The following is a 21689-nucleotide window of genomic DNA, read 5'->3' as shown; positions in this document are numbered from 1 at the left end:
ACTATATTTCTTTTTTCTAACTAAATTTTTCTTAAATCTATAAAGTCATGGTGAGATAAAACTAGTAATGTACCATATATACTACAACATAAGGTCCAAACTCCTAGAATCTGGCTTTTCTCTACCTTTCTAACTTCATCTCCCAACTCAAGCCCCCACTCCCAGGGAATACTGAATACCCAACTATAGTCCAGTACTTGCAATTCCCTGATAAGTTTTGGTCTTTCACCTGGATAAAGGGAGCAGCCTTTGCGCACACTGCTGCTCCCTTCATCTGGAATCCTCAACCTACTTACCAGGGAAAATTCCTATTCCTCATTTAAGATACAGTTCAAATACTGGAAAGTACTCCATCTGATTATTATAAACGGAAACAGGTAGAAGTGTATAATGTCCTAGTTCACCTTTTTGCTAATATATAATCACCGCCTGTCTTTCAAGACTGAGCTCAAATAGGATTTCTTCCAGGAACCCTTCTGACTACCTAAATCTCAATCTTCTATGAGCTCCCATAAAACTGTGTTACTTATTATATCACACTGGATGCTGTTTCTTATCTGTGTCCCCACTGTCCTTTGAATTCAGGGACTGTGTCATTTTTCTTTATCTCTCTAGAGATGTACACTGGCCAAGTTACTTATCTTTTGAGCTTAGTTTCCTAGTGTCTCATAATGAAAAACAAGAAGAGAGACCTTGAAGAGCCATGGTCAAGAAACATTATGTAATTTGAGAACTGTTAAGAGCAGTAGATCCTAAGAGTTCTCATTACAAGGAAAAAAACATTTTTTCCCTTTTTCTTTTTTTTTTTTTTGGTACCTATATGAGACAATGGATGTTCACTAAACTTATTGTGGTAATCATTTCACAATATGTAAGTAAAATCATTATGCTGCACACTTTAAACTTATACGATGCTATATGTTAATTATATTTCCAAAAAACTAGGAAAAAAACAAAAAGAAACAGGATGTAAAGTGTATAGCACTGTCCAACAGAGCCTGTGAGGTGATGAAAACGTTCTGCACCTGAAACCACTCAAAATGGGCGCCAGCCACATGAGCAACAACAGTGTGGCTAGTGCAGCTGAGGAGCTGGATTTTTAAATGTCGAATTAAATGTGTCTAACAGTTACCATATTTTAGAGGGCACACTGCTCAGTCCATAGGAAGCACTCCATAAACAGTACCTATGACTATTAAATAAAAAATTACTAGAATATGCTAGATATTCACAATAGCAAAATGTTAAGTTTCGAGTTAAGTAAGGTGAAAAAACAAATTTTCAACATTGTTGCAAAACAGGTCCCACTTGTTTTAAAGATTCCTATAAATAAAAGAAATTAAAGCAATCTTATTTCACTAGCACAGCCACCTTCCGAGTTTACAATCACTTTCTGGAGATAACTTCCAAACCACATACATTTCAACTAAGTTTGTGGGCAGGAAAAAGATTCAAAGAGGGAGGTTACTAGGTCCACTGGCCCGATTCTGAACCCCTAGCAACCAACCACCTAATTTGCAGAGTTAATATAAGGATCACCAGGAATACACATAACACATCTACAACAGTGGAACGTAATGAATACTCAGTAAAGTGGCAATCATTATTATCACATAATTGTCTAGAATAAATACTTTATATGCATATGGAGTCTATTATACTGGGTACAGCAATTTCCCTCTAGAACCTCCAACCTCCCTATTCAACCAGATCTTTATGATAGTGGATTTTAGACAGAAACTATGAAAAAAAACTAATAACTTTCTCCCTTTTTAATGCAAATGGCAATTCTTTTAGCTAATTATATTTTCCTGTTATAGTAAAAATGATAGACTATTATCAAAAAATTTAAAATGTGCTTAAAACATGATAACCTACAAATGTGAACTCTGTAACCATGATTATTTATTTGCAGCTTCTTAATAAAACTGAAATTAACTTTAAAATAAGTACACTTCAGGTCTCCCTATTTGCCCACGGTTTTTGCAGTTTCAAAACCAAAACTACTTTTCTCATGGTGTATATCTCATCTACTGCAATTAACAAATGTCATTTTTATTAATACCCTCTGAAATGGTATAAAGACATCACCAGTTGCCTCATAATACTATTTCAAGTCCTCAGGTTATTCTATTTAGTAATTTTGTATTAGTCACTCTAAATATATTGTCCCCTCATTCAGCCCCAAACCAAGAAAAACACTTTCCTAAATGTAAAAAGTCCCAGGGTATTAAACTTTTTAAATTGTCATTTAAATATAAACTTTTTTTTCCTTTTAATCCATCTAGCATAGCCTGTTTAACTTAGCTAGAATCATTACCATTTATCCTGATTTACTACTCCTAGTTGTTCTCATCAACCAAATCTCAGACAATACTTTTCATACCTGATAACCAAAACCCAACATCCATAGAAAAATTTCCTTAGAGAGCATAAAATCTAAATGTTTCCTTTTCCCATATTTTTAACATTATAAATTTTTCCAATTTACTGAATTTGTGTTCTAAATATAGTAAACAGGAAAACATTTTCAAAGAGAGAATAAAAATAATTCTGAAGCAGACAAATCTGTACACATCTATTAAATTCCTTGTTTTTTAAGTTTTTTTTTTCTATTAAGGCCATTATCACATGGAATGTCCAAAGTAAAACCAAAGCCTAATCTGAACCACACAACATTTTCACAGATATACATACTGAAGGTTATACCTTAAGTTTGTTTGATATTTATGACTCAAGAAGCATCTTAATACAGAACACTGTAAAATATGTTCAAAGAGATGCATATCAAAAACAGGCAACTTCAAAGTTGCAAATTAGAAAAACTATTTTTAGTCCATATTAAAATCTGAAGTCACACTGAATATGCTTTCCACTTGCTGGCATATGAAAGTCAGTCCTGATTAAAACTATAAGAGCATATAAAGCATATAAAAGATTCTAACAATAAAATCTAAACACTTAAGCTTATTTCTTACTGATGGAACTCGCTTTCTTCTAACTTCATTCTCAGCTGACATAAGAAGCAACTCAAGTTCCTTTATTTTTTTTTCCTTATCAGGGTCTTCATCAACAAAGGGTTGCTAAAATAAGTTAAATAAAAGAAAAAAAACAGGCTACTTACAAAATTGCTTTTTTATTATTATTAATGTTCTAATTTTTATTTTCTTCTATGCAACATAAAATCTATTTTCTCTAATAAAGCTTAATACTACTAAATCCCAAATACTCAGTATCACAATCCTTCTGGTATCTAAAGAGGTGCTGGTAAATATTTTCAATTTAACAGAAAGGATTTGGGAAATTTAAATGCATGAAAAACTTTACATTGTATCATCTGTATCAATTTAAAAACTTATGTGTGGAGTCTGTTTTAATTTATTGAATCTTAATAGATATATTCTATCGAATTTAGCAAAAATATGTCCATTCATAACCTGAATGCTCTAAGTTGGAAGAATGAAAGAACCACCTTACTGGTGTTGTGAACTACTTTTCATTTGTACAGTTTATATTTCTCAAACACACAAACTTTCTCCTTTAATGTTATAATACTCAAAGTAAATAGACCAGATAGTACTATTTTTGCCCTAATTTTAAAGATGAGGAAACAGGCACTATTAGATCTGAAAATGTTTGAAAGTGTTTCCTTTGGGTTTGTTTTGGATTTTTTGCTTTTTATAAATAAAAAGTTACCTGAATAAAGGCAGAAGAAGGCTGAACATGTTCTACACAATTGCCTCCAGTTGACACATACTGATAGCCAGGGATCTAAAAAGTAATTAAAACATTAATATCATACATATAATGCTCTGGAAATTTTTAAAAATCTGAGACAAAGCACAGAAACTGAAAATCAACATGAAAAACTCAGTATCTCTGTTAACTTTGAATATTTATACATATAATAGTTCCTTAATAACTACATCTTTAATCTTAGGACCTACTGATTAAAAGTCATAACTCTTAGTAAAGACCTATTTTCTCCTGAATGAAATATGAGAATTATCTGGGCTAGATTTATCACCCAGTCTATCTATTATCTACAATAGCCACCAAGTATTTTTTAAAATCTGCTATTAAAGGATTACTCTGCCTCCTGGAGAAGACAAAGCAATTGTGTTCCTATCCTTCGGAGGAAGGGGCTGGTGCATATGAAGCACTCTCGAAGTTGGAGCCTAAAGCAAGCCTTCAATATTCCTAACTCCTACTGCTACCACCGCCCCATGCCAGTCTCTGTACAGAAAGATAGGAAAACAGAGGCTGCTTCTATTACTTGTCTCAGAAAAACAATCAGAATCACTCATGTACTTTTTAATACTCTGAAAACAGATTAAGAATTATTCTGTTTCTTTTCTAAAGCATCTGTAATAAAATTTTTGAAGTTGCATGCAAACTTAGTGAGCAGTGGTAGGGAAAAATATGAGAAGTGTTTTTTAAAACCTTCAAATCTAATAAATATAAATATGAAATTGTCTATGTTCCATAATGGACTACCTAAATCACTGTATAATGCAGAAACATTATATATAACTTCTAACATGGAACTTAATTTTCACAACACTTCATTAGTATCAGTTATTGCTCAGCTTCCAATGAATTAGAAACTTATCTTTCTCAAACTTTTCATTTTAATCTGTGACAGGATTTCAAACCAATCCATTTTCTTCTTTCAAGTCAAAATTAGAATTATCTTTTTAGCAGTTTAAATGAATTGAACTATGAATACACAAACCTGTCAAGAATTATTAAAAGTAAGGTAAATAATTTTTAAAGTACAAGAAATATCCTTACTTTCCAATATATTTTGATTGAGAGTGTTAAACACTCCATTGGCCCCAAATAATTTAAAAAAATATCTTCCTATGAGTTAAAAAAATAATTTAAATGATAATCTTTCTAAGATAGAAGCAGAATGTTTCAGTTTATGCTGCTGAAATCTAGGACTCTAAAGAAAAATGTAAAGAAACAGACCATAAAAACCTTAAGGTACTGACTATCAGCAGATAACTGTACTGTCTTTACGTGTTTTCCTATTTGTAAATTAAGATGTCACTACCTTTTTTAAGTGGTTCTTTTGAAATGATGTCTAAAAAAATAATGTCCACTTAGTGGAATAAAATCAAATCTGTGGCATACTAAGCACAGATTGTTAACAACTAGCCAAATTTTATCTTTTGGTAGATACTTTATCTTGTCACATTTTATGTGATAAGAACCAAGAACTGCTCAACATGAAAAATGGCATGACAGACAAATAGACAGGAAAACGTAAAACAAATCTTATGAAAACTCCTAATTTCTTGCAGGTAGGAAAATGCATTGTAAGGAAAACAGAGCTTGCCCTATGATGAATGTGGGTCATCTCCAATGAACCTGTCTAAACAAAGGCTGAAGTCACTCAGTCAGTTGAGTGATGAGGGAAAAGCAAAGTTGAATGCCATCAAAGAACCAATTATTTACCACACACTCCAAAATGATGGCTTGAATGATTTTTGACTATCTTCTCCTCTAAACCATTTTATATACACTCACCTCTTAGAGGTAAGCAATACTACAATTACACAAAATTTTTTTAAAAAGTAAACTACAATCACTATTAAAGCACAAATGATCATTAGCTTTGAATCATGAAGATTCAAAGAATGATAGTATTAGGAAATGTACATACTAAGTTTCTTAACTAGATAACGTAAAAATTATATATAAAAGGAAATATTTTAATGAGTTTGTTCTCAAAATATTTATCAGTCAAAACAAGCAGAGATAAACTTCCACTAATGGTTTAACAGCTAGTCATGGCATATTTCTTCAGTTTGGAAATTTAAATGTCTATTCCTCTTAATATATGTTGTTTTTGTCCTATTAAGAAACAAAACACCTTCCCTAAAGAAACTAAAGAAATATAGCAACTAAAGATATTTTTTAAGTAATAAAGGTATTAAAAATATGTGCCTGAACAGGTATGTAAAACTGATTCTGGGTTTGCAAATGGTCCATAGTCGCACAAGGTTTGTATTGAAGTTTAGATGAAGATCGTTCTGATTTTATTCCATCTTGTAAGTAGCCTTCCTGCTCCACTTTTCTTCGCATAGTAGAATTCCAATGATTTTTGATAGAGTTATCAGTCCTAAGAAAGTATATATTTAAAAAGAAAAAGAGGATTCCATAAATGTTAACACTGTATAAAGTATACAAAGTACTTAAAACAAATTTTTACAACTGGTGAAATTAGACACTTTTTTTAATTCAAAAAATAAACTGTATGTCTTTATGTCAGATAAAGGTCTAAACACTGGAGATACAACAGTGAATAAGATAAAGAAAGTCCCAGCTCTCATGGGGCTTTACATTCTCACTGGAAGTATGGGGGCAGGGAAGGAGGAAAGAAGAGAAAAACAAAAAAATAAATAATAAGAAAAATAGTGCAATGCAGATCATTTAAAGTAGGATAAGAAAAGTGAGTAACTATAGTAATTTTGATTAGGTGGTCTAGGAAGTCCTCTGTGAGGTTACAGTGAAGCTAAGATCTGAATGACAAGAATGAACCAGCCATACAAGAACAGAAAAAAAAAAAAAGAGCATTCCAGGCAAAGGGCATAGTGAGGGCAAAAGCCCTAAAGCCAAGATCAAACATGGTCATAAAATGCAAACCACAAAATACAGAATCCCAGTATTCTTATTCACGTCTTACAACAAAATACCTATGAAAGAAAGAGTTCATTGGCTCCCCGTTTACCTAAGTTCCCCTTGTAAAAATGGAAGTCTTCAACCTACAGCTACTTGTAGTATAAATTTTTAAAAATACATAAACATTTACTGAGAATCTACTTTATGCTAAGCACTAAGCTAGGTTCTATGGACAGTAAAAAGATGTATCAAAGATTGAAAACATCAGAAGTTCCTAGACCAGGTTCAGTAACTTGGATAAAAAAACTTAACACTATGCTTTAGTTTCCTTATCTATAAAACAAAGACAGCAATGTTTGTTCTGCATATTTCACAAGTATATGAAGATTAATTAAGAATATATAGAATATAGCACCCTATCTCCAAGTTTCAGCAGGAGGGTAGGAGCCCAACTTTAGATGACCTGGCTCCAAGTTGTAAAACTACTTTCTAAAAAAGATATGAGAAGTTTGTTTTTCCTTTATATAAAGCCAAGTAACTAACACAGCTGGGCACTCCAATTGCTAGGTAAGTGTACAATAGGATGAACTATGTGAAATAAAATGGTGCTGTCAAGTCTTCTGACTTAAGGACTAGTTATTGTTTATCTTGAGAACCTGTATGTAATGGGTGGTATCTGCTTGGCTATGTGGGTGAAAGGTGGGATTTCTCTCCGTTTTTTGCAATCTCTTATCAGATTGCCTATGATGGGCATCACATTCTGATTTAATGTTTATTCAACAGTAAAAGTGTTTTCTTTCTCTAAAAAAAAGAAAAAAAAGAATATATGTAAAAAGCATTTTATAAACTATTAAGTACTATACAGAGATTACAGCAATAAAAAACAAGTGCATATCTTCCGAGTGAGGTATGGATTTTCCCAAGATTGTTGGTCTACTGTACTACAGACAGCTAGGAAACATTTGAACCAGTGCCATGTACAGTGTACTTAGCACATCAGTGCCCCTGAGGGAAGTGTTATATTTTAGCCACATGGATATATACACACTACTCATGATCTGAATGATAACATAATTAATTAAGAATTGAATTTTTTCTAATGCACTTTCATAGCAATTTTTTTCAGCCAGTGTATTTGTTATTCTCTGGTCTTATACATAGAATCCAATACGAAAGAAATCTCTTCAACTCAGATTCCACTCCAACTTAGTTTGTACAAAGAAGGTTGCTTAAGTGGCACTGATGTGTAAACACAATTTTGGGAGTGCATTAAACGTTCACATAATCTAAAGGTCCATCATTTTGTTGCACAAATTACCGCTATAAAATATTTCATTAAAAAAGTAATTATATCCCTTACCACAAAATGTACTGATATTACAAATATCGCAAAGTGTTGCTTGTATTCTGCAGTCTAAATTTTAATTATAAATAAAAGTCATGGGGTACTTATAAATATATTTAATAGTAACATAATAAAGATCAAGTTTAAGTACAGAAAAATGTATATACATTTATATAAGTACCTTCCAGGAAGTAGTTTGGCAATTTCTGCCCAACGATTTCCCAACCGCTTATGTGCTTCATAGATAATCCTGTCCTCCTCTTCTGTCCAGGAAGATTTCTTTACCTCAGGATTCAGATGATTATGCCATCTTTCTCTACACTGCTTGCCTATTCTTCCTTTTAAATGTTTTGCAATTAAAGACCATCTTTTTGGCCCATATTTCTGAACTAATTCAATAACCTAAGAAACAGAGAGCAAAGTTTAAAAAAGCATTACCTTTTTAAAAATAAATAAGTCATGGGGGTATAATGTAGAGTATAGTGGCTACAGCTAGTAATACTGTATTGCATATGTGAAAGGTGCTGAGAGAGTAGATCTTAAAAGTTCTTATCACAAGAAAAAAAATTTTTACTACATGTGGGGATAGATATAGACTTGTGATCATTTTGCAATATATACATTATTTTGTACATCCGAAACTAATACATAATTATATCTCAATTTTAAAAAAGCACTACCTTCACAGAATTTTAAAACATAATTCAAGAATGCCATTTTTAATGCATTAAATCCAAACCACAACTACAACTTAAAAAAACAATTTTACTAGTAACTATTCCTTCAGCATTTGTCAAGTTTAAAAATTGATTCCAAACTTATCTAAAATACAAGTTGTTAATTAAAGTGACTTGTAAGTTAAATTGTTTCATACAAAATTAATATGAAATAACAGTAAAAATGTTGAGACTTAAGCATTTTCTACTCTTACTTTTTTTTTTTTTTTAAAGCTTCAGCTGAAAGCCTAATAAATCATTATGGAAGCAGGAAGGATCTACAGTTACTGTCTTTTCATTTCTTCCTTTCTCAAACTGAAAGAATACAAATCATACATTTTAAAACTTATCATTGGCCATCAAGTAAATCAAATCAGGTCTGAGCCTAGTGAACTTTGGGGTTTTTTTGTTTGTTTTGTTTTGTTTTTTGTTGGGTTTTTTTTACTTTGAGTGGCAGTAAGAATACTCTAATTTCCCAACTACATTAACATTTATGCCATAAAGAGCATGAACTAAAGAGCAATTCTCAGTAGAGGACAGCAACTCTCCCATTCTTCTCACACTTTCATAACACAAAGAATTACCTTGGTTTTTGAATCATCCAACTCTTTGGGAACATGATGCTCTGCTATCTATCTTATTTGGGGGTTCATTATAGATCAAGAGGGAAAGTTAAGAATGACTTCCTTACACCTCACATTTTCAGATAAAATAGGAATAAAATTAAATTCTGTTTTTAAAATGCTAACTCAATTTTCAACAAGAAATTATATCCTAAATGTTGCTAACCTAAGCTCTAAAGAAGGTGACTAAGCTGATAGTATTTTTCCTTCTGCAAACCAAACTTTCAGACAGCAAAGGCTATATATATTATATTTGGTTTGACTCAGTTCTGAAAAAACTACGTTTCAAGATACTCAAGTTTCAATTCCTATGCAAGCAGTAACTCAGAGAACAAATCAAAGTGATTTAAACATGTATTTATGTGACAAAAAACCAATGTATTAGGAAGAAAAAAAGCAAGTCCACCTACACAGTGAAAATAAAGAATATGAACATGTTACCCTCTGATCTTCCTCTTTAGTCCAGGGACCTTTTATCAATTCTGGATTTAAAACTTTCTGCCACCGATGCTGACACTGAAAATCAGAACGATTCTGAAAGAATTCAGATGATTTTGTTATTGAACAATTGTCTTCCAGAAAGCAAGTCAGCCCAAACTTATATCTCACAACCTTTTCTTTTTGTATTATAAGAAGAGTGATTTATTGACAAGCTATATAAAAACCCCAGTTTATATTTTATATATATATATTTTTTATTAGTTTCTGCTTTATAACAAAGTGAATCAGTCATACATATACATCTGTTCCCATATCCCTTCCCTCTTGCGTCTCCCTCCCTCCCTATCTCACAACCTTAAGAAGAAAGTTTTTCGAGAATAATGCATTCAATAGCATTCTTTAAAAATGTAGTATTTATTTTACATGCCTGTGCCCCAATTCTTTTTTTTTTTTTTTTTTTTTTGCAGTACGCGGGCCTCTCACTGCTGTGGCCTCTCCCGTTGCAGAGCATAGGCTCCGGATGCGCACGCTCAGTGGCCATGGCTCACGAGCCTAGCCGCTCCGTGGCATGTGGGATCTTCACGGACCGGGGCACGAACCCGCGTCCCCTGCATTGGCAGGCGGACTCTCAACCACTGCACCACCAGGGAAGCCCCCAATTCATTTTTAATTAAAGTTGTCAGCATTGCTTAGACTATAAATAAAGACAATATATATTTGAAGTTAAATTATGTATATCTATACTCTGCCTTATAACAGCAAAAAGCAAAGCTACAACACAGATACTGCCATAAAGAAATGTACTGATGAATAAAAGGGAGTAAACAGACAACTATACAAAGCAGACATACAAACTCAAACAGCATAGCAGTCTGGATTCACATAGTATAGCAGTACATAACTCTAGAAAATTAAAAAAATCCTGAAAGGCATTATTAGACCACTCATGGTATTTAAAGGATGTTTATAAATGACCACCTCCAAGTTATCAAGTAAAAACTAAATATACCTAGATAGAAGATGTGCATTATATACCAGTTAAATTATTTAAGTGTTGAAGTTCAAAAGGAAAATGAATTTACCAGGATAAAACCTTATGTAGAAACATCCCAAACTCCAAAAATGATTAATAAGTCTAGCCTTATTTTAGTCAAGTCACAACCTAGTAACTCCTATGTATTACAAGGATAATAATAATAACACGTAACTTTTCATTAGTGATTCAGTTTCCAAAGATATTAGTTCATATACAGGATTACAGATAATTTAGAAGCATATAAATACAAATACTTAATTTACCAATAGCTCTGTCCTGGTGCCTAGTGGACTTATTTTATTCAAACTGAGCTTCTTCATTTACAGCTTCTATACATCAATGCTGGTCCATTTTAAGGTTATCAATTTTTCAAAATAATCAGGCTGTTCCTGTATAGCCTTGTAGCATTTCTCTGTTCACTTCATTTGCTGTTATACCATTGAAATTAAACTGATAAAGCTAATGTAAATACCTTTTCTAATTTAGCTTCCATTATTGAACACGTGCTAAATGTCAGGAACTGTGCCAAACATCCTATATGTTACTTCTAATTCTCACAGCAACGTAGCTTTTTCTGGTTTTATTAATTAGCTACCAAAATACTTCAATATATTTAACTTCTCTCAAAATGTTTTAACATTTATCAGCAAATATTTATAAAGCCCTACCCAAACTTCGTATCATTTTTGTTTTAGATTATTAATCTTTTTAGATCCCTGGATAAACTAATTACTAGAAAATCAGACTTTATAAGCTTCCAACTGTAGGAAGATCAGAACAAAATAGATGTTTTTAGGAAGGAAATCTAAATCTAAAATAATGTAGACACATTTCTGAAAAATAGCAAATGTAACCCCATGGTCTAAATCATCCATGTCAGCAATATAAGATAATGTTTCACTTACTTGAAGACGACTAGCAATTAGAGTCCAATCATCAGTTCCATGTTGTTCAACCAACTTCTTTAACTTATCATCCTATTAAAACAGGTATGAAAAATTAGAAAGTTCTCCCTCACCCTATTCCTGAATATAGATACTCTCCAATTCTTCCATGTCATATCTGGTGGCCATTTTTAGAAGGACTGAAGCCATTATAACACAAGTTCTCCCATTTACTAAACTGATTCTGTCAGTCTCAATATCAACCCGCTATTCATGTATGGTTGAAGAAAAATAATGTGCAAGTTAGTTGATGGATAACTTTTCTCATGTTTTGTTTCTAAATATCTTTAATATATATTATTAATCATTAAATACGAGCATGGAATTAGTAAGCCTTATCACATAATTACCTCATCTCTTGTCCATTTTACTCTATTCCAGAGCTTCTTCAACGCTTTTTGTTGTGGGACTTCATAATCATGATCAGCATACTGAAGGTCATCATCCTCATCCTCACTGAAAAGGACACAATTGTGAAATCAAGAATTTTATTTAAAGATGTGAATTCAATCACTGAATCTGAATACACAGTTACGATGAAAGAAGCCACTCAGACTAGCAGACATATGTCCAACGAGATTATTCAAAGTATAAAAAAAATTAAGAGTCATACAATGGAGAGGAGCTGTACTTCTTACTGACACAGAGGAATGAAGCTAGATATGTCAGCAGAGGCCAAGTGATAACCTTTATTCTTTATTTGACCTTTAACCTAAAGAGTTAAAGGAATTTAAGTAAGGGAGTAAAAGACCAGTATCTTGTGTTTCAGCAAAAATCACTGGCAGGAATGTGGAGAGATAGAGGAAGGAAGACCAGTTGGTAATCTTTCACAATACCCCAAGCAAGAAATTATTAGGGCCTGGCTACGATAATGGTAAAATACAAAACACAGTCAGTTAAAAGACACAATGGAAGAAATGAGCCATTTACAACAGCAACAACAAAGAAAGTTAAAATATGTAGAAATAACTTGAGTATATACAGATCAAGTTACAGCAAACAGTGAGACACTGTTATGAGACACAGATCAAGTTACAGTAAACAGTGAGACACTGTTATGAGACACAGAAGAACAAATGAAAAAACAGGCAGAGCACATTCTTGAAAAGGAAGACAATATTATAGATGTCCATTCCCTGTAAATTAATTCATAAATTTAGATTAAATGAATAAAAATACCAATAGATTTTCAGAGCAACTTAGACAAGCTGATTCTACAGTTCATATGGAAAAATAAACAGGCAGTAATAGCCAAAAAGCTTCTAAAAAAGGAGAGAGAGAATTAGCACTACCCCATATAAGAATATACTGTAGAGAAACAATAAATAAAACAGAATGGTACTGACACATGCACAGATACTCAAATCAATGGAACAGAATAGAACATTCTATGGGAATTTGGTAAATTGTAATAGTAACATATCAATCAGTGGGGTAAAGATGGACTTTTCAATGAAGGGTAAGACACTGGGTAGCTATCTTAAAAAATAAAGCTAAAGTCTTACTTTAAAATAAAAAATTCAGATGAAGCAAATATTTTACACTTTAAAAAATGAAAACATAATAGTACTATAATAGGGTTGAATTCTATTTTTTACATCCTTGAGTAGAAGAAATCTAAATGTGACAAAAATCAAGAAACCATAAAAGAATAAACCAACTAAGGTCGTGACAGTAGTTATAGAAAGCAGCACATAAAACTGAGATGAAAAAGGTAGAAACAAAAGGATTTTTCAACTGATGAATCTGAGAGACATGGGAGGAAGATTCAAGGACAACTCCAAAATTTCTGGCTTTGGGAGCATAAATAGAGCTATCCACTGAGATATGGAATAGAAGGAGAAACAGAACTTTGGGAGGTAGAAGGGAATGAGGAGAGTAAGCAGTTTGGACTGATTTCAAGGCACTTGAGAAATATACAGGTGGATACTGGATATATCCAGAACAGCACTGTCTGAGAGAAATGTAATGCAAGCCACATATGTAATTTCTTAGTAGCCACATTAAAAAAAAATAGAAACAGGTGAAATTAATTTTAATAATAAATAATATTTAACCCAATATATTTTTTAACTGTCATTTCAACATAATCACAAAATCTTTTTTTTTTTTTTTTTTTTTTGCGGTACGCGGGCCTCTCACTGTTGTGGCCTCTCCCATTGCGGAGCACAGGCTCCGGACGCGCAGGCTCAGCAGCCATGGCTCACGGGCCCAGCCGCTCTGTGGCATGTGGGATCTTCCCGGACCGGGGCACGAACCCGTGTCCTCTGCATCGGCAGGCGGACTCTTAACCACTGCGTCACCAGAGAAGCCCAATCACAAAATCTTTTACATTCTTTTCTTCTTACTTAAGTCTTCAAAATCTGGTGTGGCATTGTCCAGGAGGGAAGAGAGTGCCAAAGGCAAAAGAGAAAGAGAAAAAAAAAAACAAGAAGATGAAGCTGATAGAAAGAGCCCAGGAGCAACAAAGTGAATTCCGAGTTACAGACAGAGCTAATCAGAAAAATAAAAATTAAATTAAATTAAAAAAAAAATTTAATAAAATAAAATTAAAAGTACATAGCAACTCAGACTAGCCACATATCAAGAGCTCAACAGCCACATGTGACTACTGGCTCTCCTACAAGGCAGAGCCGATCTAGAAGACAACCGGGCACGTGGATCTTCTGCTCAGGCAACAGGTCTAGGGTAGACATACAGTTTTGGCAATCACCAGCACGCAGAGAACAGTTAAAGCCATGAGAGCACAAAACCCCAGAAAAGAGGGCAGGTCTTTATGATAAACTGAATTAGAGGATTTTTGAGTAGTCAATGGACTGAATACAGTTATGAGCATCTGAAAATAACATGAGCTAATATTTACTTAACGTTTCTAAGTACCAGACAGTGTGGAAAATGAAGGCCTAGATTTAATATATACTGTTTACAGATCCTTTGCACGAACTTCTAATTTCCCTTGATTTGTCAATTCCATTAGGACCAAAATTATTCTTATCCGACCAAATAAGACACCAAAATCCCCCACCCACCTACCTATGACACCTGTTTCTTTAGTTTAATGCACTTCAGTATTCCAATACTTTCTCCCCTAAAGCCAATGTCTATCTTAATAATCTGCCAGTCCTATTTCCATATATGATTGTTTTGTTAAACTATGCTGAAAATAAAAGCACAGGTTTAATTAAATACCTGTTATTTGCTGCCATCTTCAGCTATCAGAAATATCACTTGATTAGCCATGATTAAACCGTTAAATTGGAGATGGTTCAGGATCCAATGACTTCATAAATTTCTAAGAAGGCTAGTAAACCAGATAAAACACCACACTGAAGCTTGCTGTCCACTGTACGCACTCATGGAGCTTACCCATCCTTCTCAATGCTATCACACTTGCCAACCTTCCCAACCAAATTGTAAACTCAGGGGTACAAAGACCATGTCTAATGCGTTCACCTCTCTTCGTCAAGCACAGTACCTGCCATTCAAACATTTGTAAAATTACTGAATGGTCTTGCTTACTCTTTCACCTCCTCCAAGTATTCTGTATTCCAAAATTACCTCACTCCTTCCCAACCCAATCAAAACTTTTACCTCCCTTAATACAGCTGATCTCAAGTTGACATGAGAAAGAAAACTTTTTTTTTAACAAATGCAAATACCTCTAAGAGGAGGTAAAAAGCATTCCCATTTATTAAAAAGAACTTTCAAAATCCAAATGCACCTCCAAGTGGTAGAATTTTAAGCATAACCTGCTGAAACAAACATAAAATAAATATTCAGTACAGAAGGGGTTCTTTGGGGTATCTACTAATATTGCCTACCCTTTCCTAGAACTGTCCCCTGCAACATTATCACTTCCTGTCATCCCAAACAGCCCTCAGTCATGCTTTTTACAGGTTCCCGTCTCTTCTTCCCTCCCCTCAGACCCCAACACCTTCCATAACAGCATGTTTGAGATTGCTTTAAAAATTAGGTTATCTGAAAACAATTTCTACTTTGGGGACTCACCCATATAAATTTTGAGTCTTCACAAAAATATCGACATCACATCTAATCTGTACAAAATTCACCTCATCAGTATTCTTATCAAAATATGTTAAGTTAAAGATACGAGTCCAAAAATGTTATTTTGGTCAAAAGGCTAGTTTCCAAGGAGTAATATTCCTGAAAATGTGTTCATTTTAACGTTAAAAACCTGCCTTATTTTTTAACCACATACTTGATTTGTGAGAAATTTCTATTTCTACAAGAGGTTTCATCCTCTGTCTTGCATCAGCATGGCCCTCATGTTCAGGAAGCTGGGTTTTTTGAGTGGTTGAGTGTGAGGGAGGGTTAGGGTAGAATTCTTAGAATCCATCTCTCTACCACTGGGACTTCCCTAGAATCTATCTACCTAACTACTTCTTAGTTTTAGCATTAAGTTATTTCTATATTATTTAGGTAACTGTTGAAAGGATGATAAAACTTTCAAGTAAGCGTGACAGAAGAAGATCCTAGAAACTCATCACTAGCTACAACATAAAGCTGCCTGAGAATGCCTACAATTTGCGAAGAAAAATGGGAAGAGATAAAACCCCACGAATAACTTCACCAATATTCTACTTTCACCATTTAACAATGAAAAAGTCCCATTGCTTAATAAAGGTTAGACACCATCAAAACAAATCATTATTTTATTTTCTTTATTTGTTGTTTTATTTGCTTTATTTTTCTGCTTTCTACTTCATTTTTTAGTATTTCTGTATTGTAGCTATCAATGCTGGTAATATCTAATAGTTAAATAAAATCAACTTCCTACTATCTATCTGTAAATAGATAAACCATTTTTAGCCTAGGGTGACTAATCTAGAAGACAGTAAAAATAGGTGAAATTATTTCTCCAGTCACAAAGCAAAAACCGAAGAGGAATTTGTTCTTTGAATCTTCATTCAGGACTTGGTTTCCAGAATCATTCTGTCAGTTTTATTTTTTAAGTCAAATAAAATATTTATTTTGTAACTGTCTAATACATAACCTAAGTACCATATTCAAAAACTTTTGTAGATTATGAATGAACAAAGTGATTAGGGTGATTATGAAACTGCAAAATGAAGAGCATATACACACACACAAAAATACTATGACTCATTAGGCCAGGAAAATGGTTAAGAGTAATTCTGTACTGGGGTGTAAGCTAATAGGATGTGATAGTCATAACTTTCCCTGTGAAATAATACACAAACTATTCACACTTGGCAATATTAAGATAAAACATTTGAGAGAAGTTCAATTTTAAAGGACATCAATTATTCCACCTAAAAAAGAGTAAAACGTGGTGTGCCAAAGGAAGAATCTGAAATTTTTAAAAATTTATTTTTATTTGAATAGAAACTGATTTGAATTAGAGAAATATCAGTAGTTCTATAAAATTTGCTCCAGTAAAATCACTTCAACTTGATAGTATTTTAAATCAAACTGCATCAAGTCTGAATACTTTTATCATAATAAAAAAAGATGTATATCTTTATTATACTGTCTTGACAGGATAACCGTGAATTTTTTTAAGTTCAGTCGAATTCAAGGGATGAAAATTTACCAGTTTGATTTAATAAAGTGAAATCAGGCCACCCAGTGGTTAATATGATGTACTGCATACATGAATATTTTATTCCCAAATCTGGACTGCAAATTAGCATCATTATAGTAAGACAAATTCGACTTTATTTGACCATTAATAGCAATAATGAAATAAATACTGAATTTCTACCTAGCTATCCATAAACAAAAACAATACGAGAACATTTCTATTTTATTCCATTAGTGTGTATATTTTTATTTATTTATTTATTTATTTATTTTTTTTTTTTGGCGGTACGTGGGCCTCTCACTGCTGTGGCCTCTCCCGTTGCGGAGCACAGGCTCCGGACGTGCAGGCTCAGCGGCCATGGCTCACGGGCCCAGCCGCTCCGCGGCACGTGGGATCCTCCCGGACCGGGGCACGAACCCGTGTCCCCTGCATCGGCAGGCGGACTCTCAACCACTGCGCCACCAGGGAAGCCCGTATATTTTTAAATGAGGAAAGATGATTACAAAAAGAGTTCAAAATAGGAACTATATTAAAGCTAGATGGTACCTTATAGACCACAAAATCCAAACCCCTTATATTAACAGACAAAAAACAGGGTTATAGAGTTTACTTGCTTTCCCCAAACAATACTGCTAATTACAAAGTTGATTTAAAAATCAGTTCTCGGGCTTCCCTGGTAGCGCAGTCGTTGAGAGTCCGCCTGCCGATGCAGGGGACGCGGGTTCGTGCCCCGGTACCGGAGTATTCCACATGCCGCGGAGCGGCTGGGCCCGTGAGCCATGGCCGCTGAGCCTGCGCGTCCGGGGCCTGTGCTCCGCAACGGGAGAGGCCACAACAGTGAGAGGCCCGCGCAAAAAAAAAAAAAAAAATCAGTTCTCATATTTCAGTATTCTTCACCCACAACACCCATCTCACTAGAAACAACACAGTAAAATTGCTTCCTACAACACACATACCACATACCTAAAGAGCTGGCTTTTGTCTTTCCAGTTTAGTATAGTCACCAGTCATCTCAACTGTAAATACCTGAATCTGTTCCTACTTAAACAGGCCTTCTAGCGTCTAAATGACACTTTTTAAAGCTTATTTGTAAGAGTGGAACTGGCTTTTAAAACCTAAAATTAATTACTTAATACATAAATATGGTTAAAAATCAAATACATGTTAATAACAGATATACCAATTTTGGTATTGCCTGTAAATTATGTCATTAAAACCCCCAGTGGGATCTAAAAACTATTTAAAGTCACAACACCAAATAAACCTTTTCCTTTATGTAAATCCAGATCAGAGATACTATAGCTATCTTAAAGATCAAAAGAGCTAACATCCTTCAGTTGTTTAAACCTGAGGTAACATTTTTTACTCCTTTTTTTTTTCAGATCATACAGGAGAGGTTATTACAGGATTTATGCCTGTAGTTTTATGCAAAACTTTTATACAGCGAAGTATAGTTCTCAATCAAATACTTAAATGGTTGTATAGTGGAGATTTTAAAGTGACTGAATTACGCCCTTTTTCATTCAACTATAAATTAGGTTCATATTTATTATTAAGATATTTAAAGGCATGAGACTAGACTTTGCCCAATAAATAGATTATTTATCCTTCAAAACATTTCACATACTATTATTTTCTAAGATAAATAAGTCATATTTACATATACAAGAAATATAATTTAGAGCACAAAACACATTCAAATATGAAGACCCTAAGAAATACACCATTCGGATATGATAATTCCTCATCACATCTTCTACCTGTATACTCCCATAGGGAGTGTAGCTTCACCCCACCACATTTAACTACTCCAGACTTATGACTCTTTCAATCATTCTGTAATACGTTTCAATTAATTTATACAGCTGACAGGAATAAAAGTCAACAATGCAATTAATGTTTAGATCTCAAAGCTCACAGTATTGTCCATAAAACAACTTATACAGGCAAATTAATCATTAAATCACTTTTCTTAGCCTATTATTATGAAGCATATGCAAATTATGGACAGAAAAACTAACTGGAGAAGGCAAGGTTCTGACATTCAAGCATCCATGTCTAACCGTAACTAACTGCTAATGACAGCATTAGCCAAGAAACTGTTTCAAATAAGATTAACATCAATACTGATAAGTAGATAATGCCACACACTGAATATAAACAAACTCCTGTTATTGACTTGACAATATTCACTTGTCACCTTGCTTAATGAAGGTATATTTTAAAATTCAAAAGAAAAGGCCTAAATCAATACCTCAGTAATTATAGTTACATGAGATTTTAATATCTATCTTTTCTGAAGACTGAGAAGTCAGTCAGGTCCTTGATGTTCTAGACTAGTAATTCTCACCTGGGTGATTCTGGCCCCTAACAGACATTTGGTAATGTCTGGAGACATTTTTGATCGTCACACCTGGGGGAAGTGGGGTGTTACTGGCATCCACCGGGTAGAGGCCAGGGATGCTGCTAGACACTCTACAAAGCACAGGACAGCACCCCTCCCACCCCGCCTTCCCAATACAAAGAATTATCTGATCCAAAATATCAACAGTGCCTAGGCTGAAAACCCTCTTCTAGAGAAGTGTGTGTGTGTACATTTGTTCCACCTCAAGAGTTTGATCTATTCTGTAGTTGCTACAAAGTAATAATCTAACAAAGACTTTACTACATTCTATGCCGATTTCTGCAAAAGATACCTTACATGCAGCAGATGCTTAATAAATGAAGGTCAACAAATACTATGTGTACTTGTTGCCAATTTTTAACAGTAATCTGCAGTGAATGAAGCTAGTACTAAATTTCAACTTGGGAAATACACCTCCAGTTGAGACTTTGAGGCTGTGGATCTAGATAAATAAAGCCATTTGGAAATCCTGTCAAACATCTTTTCATGTTTATTTAATAATACTGACAACTAAAAGATACTGTAGTTTTTTGTCATCTAAGTAATTCCTACACACAATTTAGGAGTAGCTACTATACTGACATAAATAAAAATGAGAAGCGTAAATTCATCCTAGCAAGTTTTCCAAAAAAACACGCCCTACCTCTGTGCAACACTTAGGCACAGTCAGAGACCAACAGACACACAAAATATCAAGTGACTCAAACACATTGTTTTATTTTAAGATCAAGCTACTGGTGGTAACAGAGTGGCATCTTCCCAGAAGATATTAAAAATACGTACATAAAGCTGAGAACATGGGTATGGTAATTACAGTAAACATCAAAAAAGGTCCTCTCTCCTCAGCTATTCCTCAGAGGACTTCCACACCTTTCAAGGGAGCAAAGATGGCAGAGGGGTCCCCACCCAGGTTTATCACAAAGTTCCTATTTTAACTGACCCAGTCATTCAGAGAAAAAGAGGCCCTCTGAACACCATTTTCAGGTCGTCCAGGCAGGACACTTCCACTTTCATCTGCGGAGCGTATTCCCTGAAAGCGCACAGACTTACCTGCCAACTCCCACCAAGAAGTGGCTGTGAGCGTTTGGGGGTCTGGATGTGCGCTGTGGGGAGAGTCGACTCAAAAGAGCAACCTGGGCATCTGTTAGTCACTTTCTGAGTCTGAAACACACTGGTCCCCAGCTCCACACGTCACGGCTGCGCTGCGGCCAGCGGGCCGAAGCGGCTGTGGAGCAGCGGGAAGAAAACCTCTGCCCCGGCTGGGGAGGGCCTGGTGCGGAAGCAGCGGGAAAGGAAAGGGAATCTGAGCCGACACTGTGCCGACGGGCCTGGGCGAAAGGGATGTCACCCACCTGCGCGACCTCTTCGCCATCCTTCAAGTACCGCATAGGCGCGGGCTGGGCGGGGACGCAATTCAGCCTCCTCCAGCCTCAGGCTAATACTCCTTCTCCCAGACCCTCCCTCCGCTTCCCTCTCAGAAGTCCCTCTCCGCGGCGACCGAGTGCGGAACGCACGTCCCCGGCAGGGCAGGACAGAAGGACGGAGGGGCGGACCGCGACCCGCCCCCGGTCCGTAGCGCCGCTCCTAGCCCCGGCCCGGCCCGGTCAGGGATGCCCCCAACATGTCAGCAGGCGCGCTCCCGCCCTCCGCCGGCCCCTCCCGCCACCTCTCAGCCTCCTCGCCGCTGTCCCAGCGCGGCTCCGCCGCGGGCGCCGACCCCCGCCCTCTCCCCGCAGCAAGCAGCCCTGCAGGGATCACAGCCTCCTGCAGGGTTTTGTCCGCACCGCCGAATCTCGCGCCCAGCCTCCCTCAAGAGCCGCCGTTTGAATCTGCGCACGCGGCCCCGAATCTTATTGGCTGTGGCGGCCGCACGCGGGGGGACGGGGGCGGGGCGGGGAGAGCGCGCGCGACTGAGGGCGGGGCTGGGGAGCTGGAAGCCGGGACTGGAACCCGCGGGAGCCGGGGAAGGAGCTGGGAGCCAGGG

General features: G+C 35.5%; 1 protein-coding gene across 4 annotated transcripts in view; it reads right to left on the bottom strand.

The window, feature by feature from the left end:
* MYBL1 (MYB proto-oncogene like 1) overlaps window positions 1-21379 on the bottom strand; it is a 35119-nt gene extending 13740 nt beyond the window's left edge. For 3 of the 4 annotated variants that reach the window (XM_082601067.1, XM_082601070.1, XM_082601069.1), the window contains exons 1-8: window positions 21058-21379; window positions 12086-12191; window positions 11697-11768; window positions 9756-9848; window positions 8157-8377; window positions 5956-6130; window positions 3697-3771; window positions 2979-3083 (exon numbers count right to left, since the gene is read on the bottom strand). In XM_082601067.1, coding sequence (XP_082457193.1) covers window positions 2979-3083; window positions 3697-3771; window positions 5956-6130; window positions 8157-8377; window positions 9756-9848; window positions 11697-11768; window positions 12086-12191; window positions 21058-21077 — 867 coding nt within the window. In that variant the 5' untranslated portion in view covers window positions 21078-21379. The remainder of the gene's footprint in view (window positions 1-2978; window positions 3084-3696; window positions 3772-5955; window positions 6131-8156; window positions 8378-9755; window positions 9849-11696; window positions 11769-12085; window positions 12192-21057) is intronic. The other variant, XM_082601068.1, reaches the window with a different exon arrangement.
* Window positions 21380-21689: the final 310 nt, after the last annotated feature.

Source organism: Mesoplodon mirus, assembly GCF_964341445.2.
Source record: "Mesoplodon mirus genome assembly, chromosome: 16".
In the NCBI taxonomy this organism is placed as follows: Eukaryota; Metazoa; Chordata; class Mammalia; order Artiodactyla; family Ziphiidae; genus Mesoplodon; species Mesoplodon mirus.
The sequence above is the reverse complement of the archived record's forward strand: the minus strand, read 5'-3'. Positions and strand labels throughout refer to the sequence as shown.